At 48.7% G+C, this 12,638-nt stretch overlaps 1 protein-coding gene across 5 annotated transcripts in view; it reads right to left on the bottom strand.

Annotated features, from left to right (window-relative positions):
* The window catches only part of FMNL3 (formin like 3), a 62,476-nt gene that overhangs the window by 15,535 nt on the left and 34,303 nt on the right, over nucleotides 1-12,638 (bottom strand). For all 5 annotated transcript variants that reach the window (XM_008951178.5, XM_003825838.6, XM_003825839.5 and 2 more), the window contains exons 2-5: nucleotides 7,961-8,044; nucleotides 5,617-5,697; nucleotides 5,322-5,398; nucleotides 1,449-1,532 (exon numbers count right to left, since the gene is read on the bottom strand). In XM_008951178.5, coding sequence (XP_008949426.1) covers nucleotides 1,449-1,532; nucleotides 5,322-5,398; nucleotides 5,617-5,697; nucleotides 7,961-8,044 — 326 coding nt within the window. The remainder of the gene's footprint in view (nucleotides 1-1,448; nucleotides 1,533-5,321; nucleotides 5,399-5,616; nucleotides 5,698-7,960; nucleotides 8,045-12,638) is intronic.

Raw genomic sequence — 12,638 nt, 5'->3', positions numbered from 1 at the left:
GGGCCACTCTTGGTTTTAACAGGATAACCTGGAAAAGGTGAGAGGCGCCGAACATAGAAGAAGCATCAAATTCCTAAGGAGATGACACTGAAGACCTGCTGGACAAAGAAGAATGGCCAAGGGGGCAAGGACAGTAGTTAGAAAAGTGGAAGCTGGTTGGGAGCAGCGGCTCACACCTGCAATCCCAGCACTTTGGAAGGCCAAGGCAGGGTGGATCGCTTGAGCCCAGGAGTTCGAGGCCAGCCTGGGCAGCATGGTGAAACCCCGTCCCTACTAAAAACACACAAAAAGTTAGCTAAGCGTGGTGGTATACACCTGTGGTCCCAGCTACTCAGCAAGGCTGAGGCAGGACTGAGGCAGGAAGACTGCTTGAGCCCAGGAAGTCAAGCCTGCGGTGAGCCAAGATCGCGCCACTGCACTCCAGCCTGGGCAACTGAGCAAGACCCTGTCTCAAAAAAATGTCAGGGCTAAGTCTTAGGATGGGGGAGTTTCCTGGGACGCTGGGGAAAACTAGGGAAAGTTATGGGCAAACTGGGAAGACTGGTCTCCCTAAGGCTGACCTGTCTTAGGTGTAAGTCTAAATGTGTTGGTCATTATGTTTATTATGTAATTCCATATATTCAGGTAATTGTGGTAGGGTATGCCACTTTAAATAATAATAATGAAATTAACAATAGATCTGCTACCACAATACAGACCCGGTATGTTCCAAATAATACTAAGTGCTTTATCACACGTTATCATCTAATTTTCACAACAACCCTGGAATGTGGATCTCCTTTCATAGAAGAAGATACAAACTTGCTTTGAAGTCACACAGATAGTAAATAACAGAACTGAAACCCAAACCCAGCTTTGTCTGACTCAAGAGCTCTCATTCCTTCCACTATACCAGGCCACCTTTTCTGTGCTAACTCACTTCTGGCTGCCTCCAAGCCCCCCTGCCTGCTAGAAAAAGACTCCTGAATACTTCATTTTTCTATCCAGGTCAAAAGGTCATGCTCACTGTTCCCGGGTTCTTCAACAATGACCTGGAGTAACCTTCTCACATCTGGAAACCCAAAGTTGCTTCTGGAAGACTCAACTCTGCAAAGATGAATGGATCCCACCAAGGCATCTCTACCAGAAGCCAGGACATTTCCCTGGATTGCTCACAGCTTGGCATTTGGATGCCTTGGGTTCTGATTCCAAGCTCCCTTTCCATCTCTCTGTCCTGTTCTCCAAAATGCATCTTATCTTCTACTCCAGCCAAGTGCCATTCTTCACTGATCCCCAGACATCTCCAGGCTTGCCTGCCTACTTCCACACCACTGCTTGGGCTACTCCTTCCTGTCCAGGATTCCCATTTCCATCTTCATTGTTGAACTCTCACCCTTCCTTATCAAAGTAGAATGGAACTATGTCCTCCCCCAACTGGTCCCCAACCTCAGCCCCGGGGTGGTACTCACATGACAGAACACTGGGCAAAGGACAGGTAATCCACCAGTACATCCAGGCCTTTGTTTTCATCATTCAGAAATTCCCGCACCCACCTGCAGATAAAGGAAACACAGTGGAAGGGGTCTGCTAAAAGTGGGTCAAGGATGAGGAGGGTGACATGCCTCTGACCCAACACCTCCTCCTCCTGGAACCCAGCACCAGGCTAAGAAAATTCTGAAGATCAAAACCCATGACAGACCCATCCACGGTCATGGACTTCCCCTAGGCAGGGAAGTCAGGGATGGGGAAAGTTCAGGCCCTTCTAATGCCACTTGCTTTATCGTGAAGGTGCTTTAGACAAACAAGCTCTCAGGTACTCCCTCCTTAAGGGCCAGACCCTGGCTCAATTATTTTCTGCATCCCTCCACATGTCCTTGCTCAGTGTTTGTTGGAAGAATTTAGGAAGCATCAAGAGCATTTACTACAGGCCCATGTGCAGAGTTGTGCTTGACCGAAGCCAGCAAGTCTCCAACTTGACTGAAGCCTCAGTCAAGACCCCAGCAGGAAGGGTCAAGGAGAGCTCTGGAACAGAGGCATCCTGGGGCAAAGCACTCTCTACCAAGTTTAAGGAGAGGAGTTTTGGAAAGCAGTGAGCAAACAGAGATGTATAGAAGTTCTGTATTTAGTCATGTTGAGTTTGGCAGAACCAGAAAAAGCATGGGGGATGATCAGGAACTCAAGGAACTCCAGGATGTCTATGACTACTCAGAGTCAACCTGAGTACGTGGGTCCCCCTCAGCCAGGAAGGTAGACAACAAAGCACCTAAGGACCATATCCCAGGGCATTATTTTCCCTTCTGCTTTCAGTTCTTTTGGGCTGAGATATTCCTGGAATGAAAGTCAAGGGCAAATCTAGGGAACTGTTATATGACAGGTTCATTCCATAGCAGAAACATAAAACGCTCAGGATGAAACCCTAATCTAGAGTGCTCTACTCCTTCAGAATTTCTGGGGGTCTTTATAGGAAAGCTCCTCCCAAACTGCCCTGCGGGGCCTCTTCTCCCCAACAGCTGGAAAACCAGTGCCATGTTGGCCAGCCACACCCCAAACTACAGAGAGACTCTGGAGCTACAACACCAGGCCCAGCTGAGATTTGGCAGCAGGCTCTGGCTGAAGCTGACTGACACCGGAGCTGCCTGAAGTTAGCTTCCTCTCTGGGGGCCAACAGGCCTCCCGTTTCCTGTCTGTCTGCTCTCCAGCTCCCCACCCCCTTCTCATTTCCTGTCTGAGTCTATACTGCTATTTCGGGATCTTGACACTTTGAGGAGAGGTTAAAGGGTGCTTAGGCAAGGCACAGAAACCAATACAAACCAGGGAAAGAGGAGCTGGAGAGGCTCTGGAATCCCACTTCCCAGCCTATCCCTCTCCAGAACCTGAGTTCCCATCTGCTGCTCCTGCACACCAAACTTCTGCAAGCCCTGGGGCTGATCAGGCTGTGACCAAAGCAAGATCCTCCTCTCCCCACCTTGCCCTGGGTTCCTGCCACCCTGAAGCACCCACAATCTGACAAACTCTTCCTGCCCAGAAATCCAGGAAGGATCTTGGTCCTTCCACATAACTCTACCCAGAGAAGCCGCAGTTCAGATGGCAGGCATGCCTAAAATGCCAGGCACTGAGCTATTCCCTGGGAACAAAGGACCAGGTCCAGGACCTCTAACTTGTGTGCCAACTGCCAAGAGGCCCCAGGCCTGGGAACCACGCTGCTTTGGACATAGCTCCTGGCCAGCAGCCAGAGGGGCAGGCACCAGGTAGAGGGGGCAGGCAGCAGAGACTATCATAAACTGCTCTGTGGCCTTCTCCCAATAAAAGCACACCCCTATCCTCAGATGACTACAGCAAGACTTAATCAAGAAAACAAGGCTAGGTACTAGTGGCTCCACTTTGGGATCCTCAAGGAGGATCACTTGAGCCTAGGAGTTCAAGACCAGCCTAGGCAACTATCTCTACTAAATTTTTTTTTTAAGTGGCCAGGCAGGCCAGGCACGGTGGCTCACATCTGTAATCCCAGCACTTTGAAAGGCCAAGACAGGCAGATCACTTGAGCCCATGAGTTTGAGACCGCCTGACCAACATGGTGAAACCTCATCTCTACTAAAAATACAAAAATTAGCTGGGCGTGGTGGTACACGCCTGTAGTCCCAGCTATTCGGAAGGCAGAGGCAGAATGGCTTGAGCCTGGGAGGCAGAGGTTGCAGTGAGCCAAGATGGCGCCTGGGCGACAGAGCTAGACTCCATCTCAAAATATAAATAAATAAATAAAATAAAATGGCCAGGCATGGGTGTGTGCCTGTGCTCCCAGCTACTTGGGAGGCTGGGATAGGAGGATCACTTGAGCCCTGGAAGTTGAGGCTGCAGTAAGTCATGATCATGTCACTGTACTTCATCCTGGGCAACAGAGCAAGACCCTGTCTTAAAAAACAAACAAACAAAAAGAAGACAGAAGGGCTGAGAGGGACAGAAGGGACCTATGGAGGAATGCAGAGTGGTAGGGGGCTCAGGGTGGCAGGTAGCACTCAGGGTTGCCATCGGTGTCCTTCTTGCCCTCACACACAGGGGTACTAAGCAGCCCCTGCCACTTTGTCCTTCAGTCAGTGAAGTCAGTGAAGGACTGACCAAACAAAGGAAGAGGCTTGGCCACACCTTTCTCAGCAGCTTGACTTTCAATGTCTGATTCACAGATGAGGTACAGAAGCCATACTCTGGCCACCAGAGCACAGTTACTGAGGCCAGGAACCATCCCTTTCCTGTTCTCTCCTGTGCTGTTTCCCTTGTGATTGCTGCTACAGCTGGCTACACACAGGTGTCCCCTCCCTCTAAAGAATCCTGGGAAGGCTTGCCCTGGGGGCGGATGAGGGCTGCTGCTACAACAGGAGGGGAAAGGCTAATGATGTCACTTGGCTGTCTCTAACCCACTGTCAGGAAGCCTGGGCACCCCACCCCCACCTGGGCCTCCACTGCTCACTCATAAGCACTGGACATTTGTGCCAGGCCCTCCCATCAGGTCTATACCCCTGCCTGCAGTTCTATATCACGTGTCCCTCACTGTCCTTTTGCATAAGCACACATACGCACACATATACACACTTTCTCTCTCTCTCTCTCTCACTTTCATATACCTTTGCATATACCTTTGCTGATTACAGTTTCGTAACACTGAGGCCAATACCCTCTTTCACTGTACCTTACACATTAGCTCTTTGCTTGTTCAGCAATTCCTGGTTTCCCACTCAGGGACTGGAAAAAAAAAAAAAGACTCACACAGTTCCTAAGGGCCCTATCAATGCGTTGGGGGCACCAGGGTCTGTGAATATAGAAAACATTCAGCTCCTGCCCCCAGTGCCTTACATCTTTCCTGGTGCTTAAGGAAGCTTCTTCTGCTCATGAACTAAGATTATCTTCTCCCAAACAAGCAAATAAACTTCCAGGCACCAAAAGTCCAAATAGTCACCGAATGGGAACTAGGTCTCAGCTACCCAATATAGTATGTTCCCCCCACCCTCAGCCTTCTCTGAGCCTCGCTTGGCCCAGCACCAGGCCACAGGCAGACTCCAGTCTCAACTGCTGTGGGAATGTCTTCCACTCAAAGCCACAGGCAGAGGACCCCAGGAGAGGCCTCAAGCTTGCCAGAAACATCTAGTCAGCAGCTGGCAGAGCTGAGGGGGTAGAAAAGCCAGTAAAGAACCAGTCCAAAGCTCTGGGGAGCCAGAAGCCATTCAAGGGGCAACTCTGCCCCATGGCAGGGAAGATGAACAGGAACACCATCCTCAGAGGACACCAGACCCTGTGTGCCCAGCCAGCAGCCTGGGGCCAGATGAAGAGGCTATACGGCCAATCCAACTCACCCAATGTGGTTGGTGCGAAGAGAGATCTCCAGCTCCCTTAGTACTTTGGTTGACTCCTGCACCCTCCTCCTGAACTTCTGTAAAAAGGGTAGGAAAGGAAGGGAATACAAGAGGGCAGTTATAGACTTTCCCTCCATTACTGGCCAGCCATTCCAGGCCCTTGGCCACAGAACCCTGAAATCCAACTCCCAATGCTCAGAAACAGATGTCCAATATCCAAGTCAAAGGGTTTGCCCCCAAACCCCACAGGACTATAAAGGGTGGCAAGACGGGGACTCTCTGCCTCATACTTCACCTTCCGAGTTACACTGGGGTCCAAGAAGCTCTGGAGTTTCTGAATGTAAGTGTGGGGAGGATTCTTCACCTGGAATCGTTCCTGTAAGGGAAACATGCATATGCGTATCCACAAAGACAACCAGAGACCTGAGGAGGGCACTGAGGAAGAAGAGCACTCATAGTGTTCAGTGTGAGGGGGACTCAGCCTCTCCAAGTTGTCACCTGGCTCTAGATATCACCTAAACTTGAGGTTCCCTTCCTTGACTTATCCCCAGGTGTTACCACCTGTTGCCATCTCCTCCTCCTCCAATTAGTGCTCCCTGAGCCTAAAATGTTTTTCTATGTCAAAAAGTATTTTAAAAGTGTGCTGCTTGCTACAAAGATGTTGGGGATTACAGAGTTGTGAACAGCACCCAAAATAAAGATATAATTGATTGGGCTTGAGAGGTCGAGGCAGGGGGACTGCTTGAGGCCGGGAGTTTGAGAATAGTCTGGATAACATAGAAAGACTCTGTCTCTACAAAAAAAACTTTAAAAAATTAGCCAGGCATGGTGGCTACCACATGCCTGTAGCCCTGGCTACTTAGGCTGAGGTGGGAGGATCCCTTGAGCCCCGGAGTTTGAGGCTACAGTAAGATATGATCATGCCATTGCACTCCAGCCTGGGCAACAGAGTGTGATCCCTCTCTAAAAAAAAAATTAAAAAAAGATATGATTGGGAAATGCTGTTCACTGCCTGGCCAACTAATGGATATGGGTTAGGAAGGCCAAGGGGAGAGGAGCTTGGCTTTGTAGAATCCAACTTTCTCAGCAATGAACTCTGCAGTTGGGACTGGAATGGTTTTGCTGAGCTGACACAGCTCAGGGCTGCAAACACTGCTCCTTGCCCAGACTCCCAACAATCCAAAGCAACCTCAAATACTGAAGGCTGCATTCAGCAAGGTCATCCCTCGATTCCCTTCTACCTAGGACCTGGGACCACGCCCTACTTTAGGCCAACCCCTTCATCTGACCCAAAAAGAAACTCAGGGAGTACCCCTTAGCATTCTGGTCCTATTAGAGCTGCCACCACCAAGATATCTGAAGAGCTGGTGGGTGGAGGGGCTGAAAAATGTCCAGGAGAATGATATAATGTTAGAGAGTAGGACCTAAAAACAAATCAAAGAAAAAAACGAAAGGTGTGAGAAACAGCTGAAATTATCTGACCTAGGAAAGACTGAGAGATCAATTAAAGAACCTCAATATCAAAGGGTTACTGTTCTCCAAACCCCAAGCAGGTGCTAACCAACTCCTCTTAATGCAGAACACAAGGATATGGACCTTTGTTGGAGAAGGGACTTGGACTAAGATCTCTGAAGCATACTCCTAGCTTACGTCAAGCAGCATGACCTGGGGAGGCAGTGGAACAGAACAGTTAACACAGACTTGGCATCTGCTTGCCTGAGCTCAGCCCTGGCTTCATCACCTACTAGCATTAGGCAAGTTACTGAGCCTTGGGTTCTTCATCTATAAAATGCCAACACTGCCTTCCTCAGAGGGTTCTGTGATGATTAAATGAGATACTTCAGTGTGTTGAGTACTTGGTCCATAACAAGCACTCAATAAATGTTACCTATTATTATTTCACCCAGAGCCTGAAAAGAAATAATAAAATTGTACATGGCAAAGTGCTGGGTAAACACACTACCCACACTGCCAGATACTTCCATCTCTACCAAGATGTAAAAAGGTAAAAGCCAACTCTCCCAGCCCTGCATACAGTCCTGTCTCATTTCACAGACTCGTGACTCATGATCTTCAAATGCATGCAAGGGAAAGAGCCAGGTCTTATGTGTTAGAAGACTCTCAACTCTGAGCAAAGTAATGATTTCTATTCTCTTCCAGCTCTCAACACTGTTCATGCAGAGAGAGTTTCCAGACCTTGACTCTTCTGAGATTTGGGAACAAAAGACTAGAGTCTGGGGCTTCTCATTCCTAGAGGCCCTGAGATAATGAGAAAGACCCTGGTATTTGCCAGGGCTAAGACAGAGTGAGAGACCAACAGTCCTTTGAGCACCCTACCGGGCATAGCCCTGAACCTGCACAGCCAATCCTATACCCCTGATCTACACAAATCCCCTTATACTATTGCCCACTGGAAGAAATCAAGACAGCTCTTTGTGGGAGCTAGAGGGGAACTTGGCCTGCCAGCTCTGTCTCTGTTATGAGAATCCTCTTGGAAAAGAAAGTGAACACAGATGAGGCCAAGCTTAGGCCAGGGTTCCTCAAGGAACCCAAGGCTGCACTCAATGCCTTTGGCCCCACAGCCTTAGCCAGCCCAAGACACAACTCCCTACCTCCCTCCTCTTTCCCAAACCCCATACCTGGTCACAGATCAGATCCCATTTCTTCTCATTGTCATACTGCCGCAGGAGCCGGGCCTTGTCTGGAGGCAGGTTCATGGAGCTCTGAGGAGAGAACCTGAGTCAACAAGGCTGAAACCTCCCCTCATCTGGAAAAGAGAAAGACTAGACTGCCCACACCTTTCCGCTACTGGGCCCTCAGACTTCACCCTGACACTCCATCGCTGATAAGGCAGGCTTGTAAAGGTAGAACAGTCCTCCAGCCTCCCCTTCATGTTTGGTTGGGCAATGTTTTCTAAACCACTGGTAGTAGAATCAATTTAATCAGTCAAAATTAACTCTATTTAAATGAAAACGAGCTGATTAAAATAGGATAGAAGATACCAGAATTCATTGCAAGTAGGAAGTATAAATAATGTTTTGTGAAGCTTTAGTTTCTTTTCCATTTTATGTATATACACAAATATGTCATATACATACGTCATACCATAAAATGTGACAGGAACATGAGATGGGTCAAAAAATTTGAAAACCCACCAGGTTAAAGCAGCAATTTTTTTCAGTTTGCTTTTCCCCCATTTCCCCCATAACCTGAGAGATGGGCAACTTGCCTACAACATCCATTCCCATGGGCAAATCCTGAGCCACCCACAACCTATGTAGATGCTATAACTGTGACCCTCTTGCCCATATCAGCACACAAGTGAATGAGAAGAACATTAGCATGAAGATAACTGCTTAAATTTTTTTGGAAAAAAAATTTTAGGCAAAAATTCACAAAAGTACCAGACTTTAATTGTTAGTAGCAAATTTCTTATGAAACACCTCCCAATTAATTAAGACACAGCAAAGCACCCTAACCCCTTGGCAAGCCACTCTAATATAGGCTATTTGAAGGACAGACCAGGAATCATTTTATTTTGTTCACCACTGTTTGGTGACCGAATAAGGTACGAGAGAATGAGTGAGTGAAGCCTAAGGACTTCATCCATGGACTAGCCCTACCCATGCTAGGAGGCTACGTTCCCTACCTTTATCCCCATTCAGTCAAACCTTCCTTCTCATCAGTCTGGCTGTCTTTGTTCCAGGTCACAGCCCTTACCTCTAAAGGCAGTCTGGGCCAGATGCAGTAGCTCACACCTGTAATCCCAGCACTTTGGGAGGCCGAGGTGGGCGGATCACTTGAGGCCAGGTGTTCAAGACCAACCTGGCCAACATTGCAAAATCCCATCTCTACCAAAAATACAAAAATTAGCTGGGTGCAGTAGCGCACACCTGTAATCCCAGCTACTCAGGTTGCCAAGGCACAAGAATTGCTTGAACCTGGGAGGTGGAGGTTGCAGTGAGCCAAGATCACGCCACTGCACTCCAGCCTGGGCAACAGAGAAAGATTCTATCTCAACAAAACAAAACAAAACACACAAACAAAAAAGAATAAAGGCAGTCTGACACTTTAATCAGACCACTGTACCTGCTCCCTCGTAATCTTGAATCAAATATGATCCCCTACCCAAAGTGTCGCAGCTGCGTGATCACCCATGTGACTTCCCACAAATTCAGCTTCTTCCTAAGCATAATGCCAGCCACCTAGAAGGCTGCCTCTCATCTTTCTCTCCTTTAACTACTGTCCAGGTTCAGCTCTAACTCCCTGGTAACCCAAGCATGACCACTTCATTTACCTCTGCCCAATTCTTGGCATCCTCATCCCTGGGGACATGAACTGTGTGCATCCAGGGTCCCCGAGGAGTCACATAGGCCCTGCATTATTCCAGAAGAGGCAAACAAATCCTAGAAGGAGGTCCTCTAACTTTCGATGGAACCAAAAGAAAATCCCTAAACATTTATTCTGTCATATTATCTATTTATTATAAACATAACTCAGATATACTCCTAAACCAGCTGTATACTCATCTAGCCCCTAAAGTGCTGTGTCTATTTTCACCATCTCCAGCTCCCAATATGCATCTAGTGGGGGCAGTAAGGTGATAATAAACCTATGTGGAAGAGGTCCCAGGTCTGAGCTACAAGCCCAGCTACCGGCTGGAAACGAGGTCACTATAGCTCAAAAAGGAAGTAGGGTTGAAGTCTTCAGTTGGAATTTATACATGGAAGAATTCAGGACCAAAGAAGTGGGGCAGGTGAGAGAAACAAAGAAGGGGAAGAAAGCCCCACATCATACCTCTCCCCATGGTTCCTGCTGCACTATGCATCTGCCTGAACTTCCACAGGAAAGTGAGGCTGAGTCCTCCTCACAGTCTATGTAGGATGGATGGCAAGATGGTCAAACACAAGCCTGGAATGTTCTCTCTGAAACTACTTTGTTAAGGCCAATCTCAGCATACCCGTGTGGACAGCAGGACAGGAGCAAGAGGCCTCAACAAAACAAGGACTCAAAGGTCAACCCAGAGTAGATCTCCTAACTCAGCCTAACTGCGGCCAGGCTGCTGCCAGATGAACTCAAGACAGAACTGAGCAGAAATAGTCCTCAGGACTGGCCCTGGCTCTGTGCATATCCTAAACACATCGCTGCCATCTGACCATTTCTCCCAAGTCTGTGCCATGAAAATAGTTTTCTGTTGTCTCCCCTGGAAGAAAGCTGCTGGAATGGAGGAGGGGGCAGCCTGTCACTGCTGTGGCAGACATCACATCCTGTCTATGCCAACTTCCTCCCTCAGCCACCCACTGTCAGCGGCTGTGGCTCATACTTCTCCACCAGGTGAACTGATGAGGAAACACTTGGTCCCCTCGGTTTGAAAAACTGGGCAAAGTCACCCCCTTGGGGAGTCCTGGCCTAAGAGCATGGAAGAGGCACAGCAGGGACCTGGTCAAACTCTAGATCCCCAGGAAGGAACGATCCCAAAGTATGGAAACGGGTGGTAGAGGCATGAAGTAGGTCTGACCATAGCCACATCCTCCTGTCTAGAGCTTTGGGTGGCACTTCCTTGACACTGGTCTCAGACTTCTCTGCTTCTTCTGGGCTGAAGTGTGATAGGGAAGGAGGTGGGTAAGGGGAATTCCCCCAAGCTCCAGCATTCTCAGAAGAAACGGGTCACTGGCTGCCAGTGGGAGTCACCTGCCAAGGGGGCATAAACCAGAGCTTGGCCTGGACAGTTCTCTTCCTGCTAGACAAGGGCATCAGGGCTTTTGCCTCTACCTGATAATGTGTGTGAGTCTGGCAGGGCTCCAATGTCCTAAGGAAGCCTCTCTGCCCTTAGGAATGACAACTTCCTGAGTTCCGGGGACAGCAAAGGAGCAAACTTGACACAGTTCCGGTCTCAGTCAAAAGTTTGTTTCCTTGACATTTTTTCTTCAGTGGTTCCACAGACACTGTAGGCTCCCAGAAGGCAGAAGCTGAGCTAAGTTCTTGCTAACTCCTCATTGAGACCCTTGCTGAGCAGAAAGGAGGCAGTGGCTGTCTTGGAAAGGAGAGGGCACTAAATGTGGGTGAAGTCAGAGGGCCCAAGATCAACTTTGGGCTCTTCAGAGTTATGGAGCCTTGGTGAACGCATCCATAAATGAGATAATCTCACTACTTCACAGGGTTTTAGCTGAGGATTAAAAGATAAATATTTTATGTCTGTATGTGTCTGGAACACTGTGGGTGTTCAACACAGTCCCCCTCACCGCCTGCTTCCTCCTGAAAATCTTGTGTCATGTTCTGATGTCCAAGGGACCTGCCCTCTTGCTTCTAGGCTGTCTCTCTCTCTCTGCCTCCATCCCACCTTTAGCAATTTCTTCGCAACACTCTGACTACAGAGCAATCCATTATCCCTTCACTGATCCTGCTCTGGCTTCCTCTAAGACTAGGCGCCAATTTTGGTATCATTATCTTGAGGGGTGGGGGACATGGCAGGAGACTCCAAGGAAGAAGTAAGGGAGGTAAGTCACAGCCAAAACAGTCACAATAGGAGATGTGAGTAAAAGGGGAAGATGAACTCAAACTGAAAGCAACTGTGGGACCGATTCCTAAATCACAGGGAACCAGCAAAACATCTAATAATAAAAACCTATAATGGGAAGAAGCCGAAAGGCATGGAGCTGGTGCTTCTCCAGCAAGGCTGCTCTGTTTGCCAGTTTGAGGCCAGGCAAATCTCCCTGCACAATGGGGTGCATGTGAGCAAGGCCTGGTCCCTCCAGCAAGGTTTCCTAACTCTCCACCTGACCCCTGACAGCCCCAGTCAAGCCAAGGAGGGAGGCAGCTCTGGTGGCAGAGGTTCCCTTCCCTTTCCCACTCTGCACCCCCAGCCCAGTGAGCCCCTCCTCATTTCCTTCCCACTGCAGGGGAAGGGAAATGCCGGTAGGGTTTGGAGTTTCCTTCAAAGCTGTGAGCTCTGCTCTGGGACTTGCCCCTACTCTGACAGTCTTCTTGAGCCAGGCCTGGGGAAAACCCAAAAAACAGAAATAGGAACCACCAAAAATTCCCAACTGTTTTTGTTGGTCCCTATCATGATAAATCTTAGGAACAGAGACCAAAATGGCATAGCTTCGAGAGACAGGGAGAGAGACGTTTGTAATGTTCCTGGGAAAGAAACTGGAGGCTTTAGGGAAGCTCCAGCAGGGGCTGTTTTGAGCAAATACAGAAAGTGAGAGGTAGTTTTATTAATGTTTTCCCTCTTGAACCACCTCCCACCAGGTTTCCTATGGCTGTCTTCTCCCAAGTGTGGTAGCCACAACCCCCACACTCAGCCCATGGGGACAG

The sequence above is a fragment of the Pan paniscus genome, chromosome 10, assembly GCF_029289425.2.
Source record: "Pan paniscus chromosome 10, NHGRI_mPanPan1-v2.0_pri, whole genome shotgun sequence".
Classification (NCBI taxonomy): domain Eukaryota; kingdom Metazoa; phylum Chordata; class Mammalia; order Primates; family Hominidae; genus Pan; species Pan paniscus.
The sequence above is the reverse complement of the archived record's forward strand: the minus strand, read 5'-3'. Positions and strand labels throughout refer to the sequence as shown.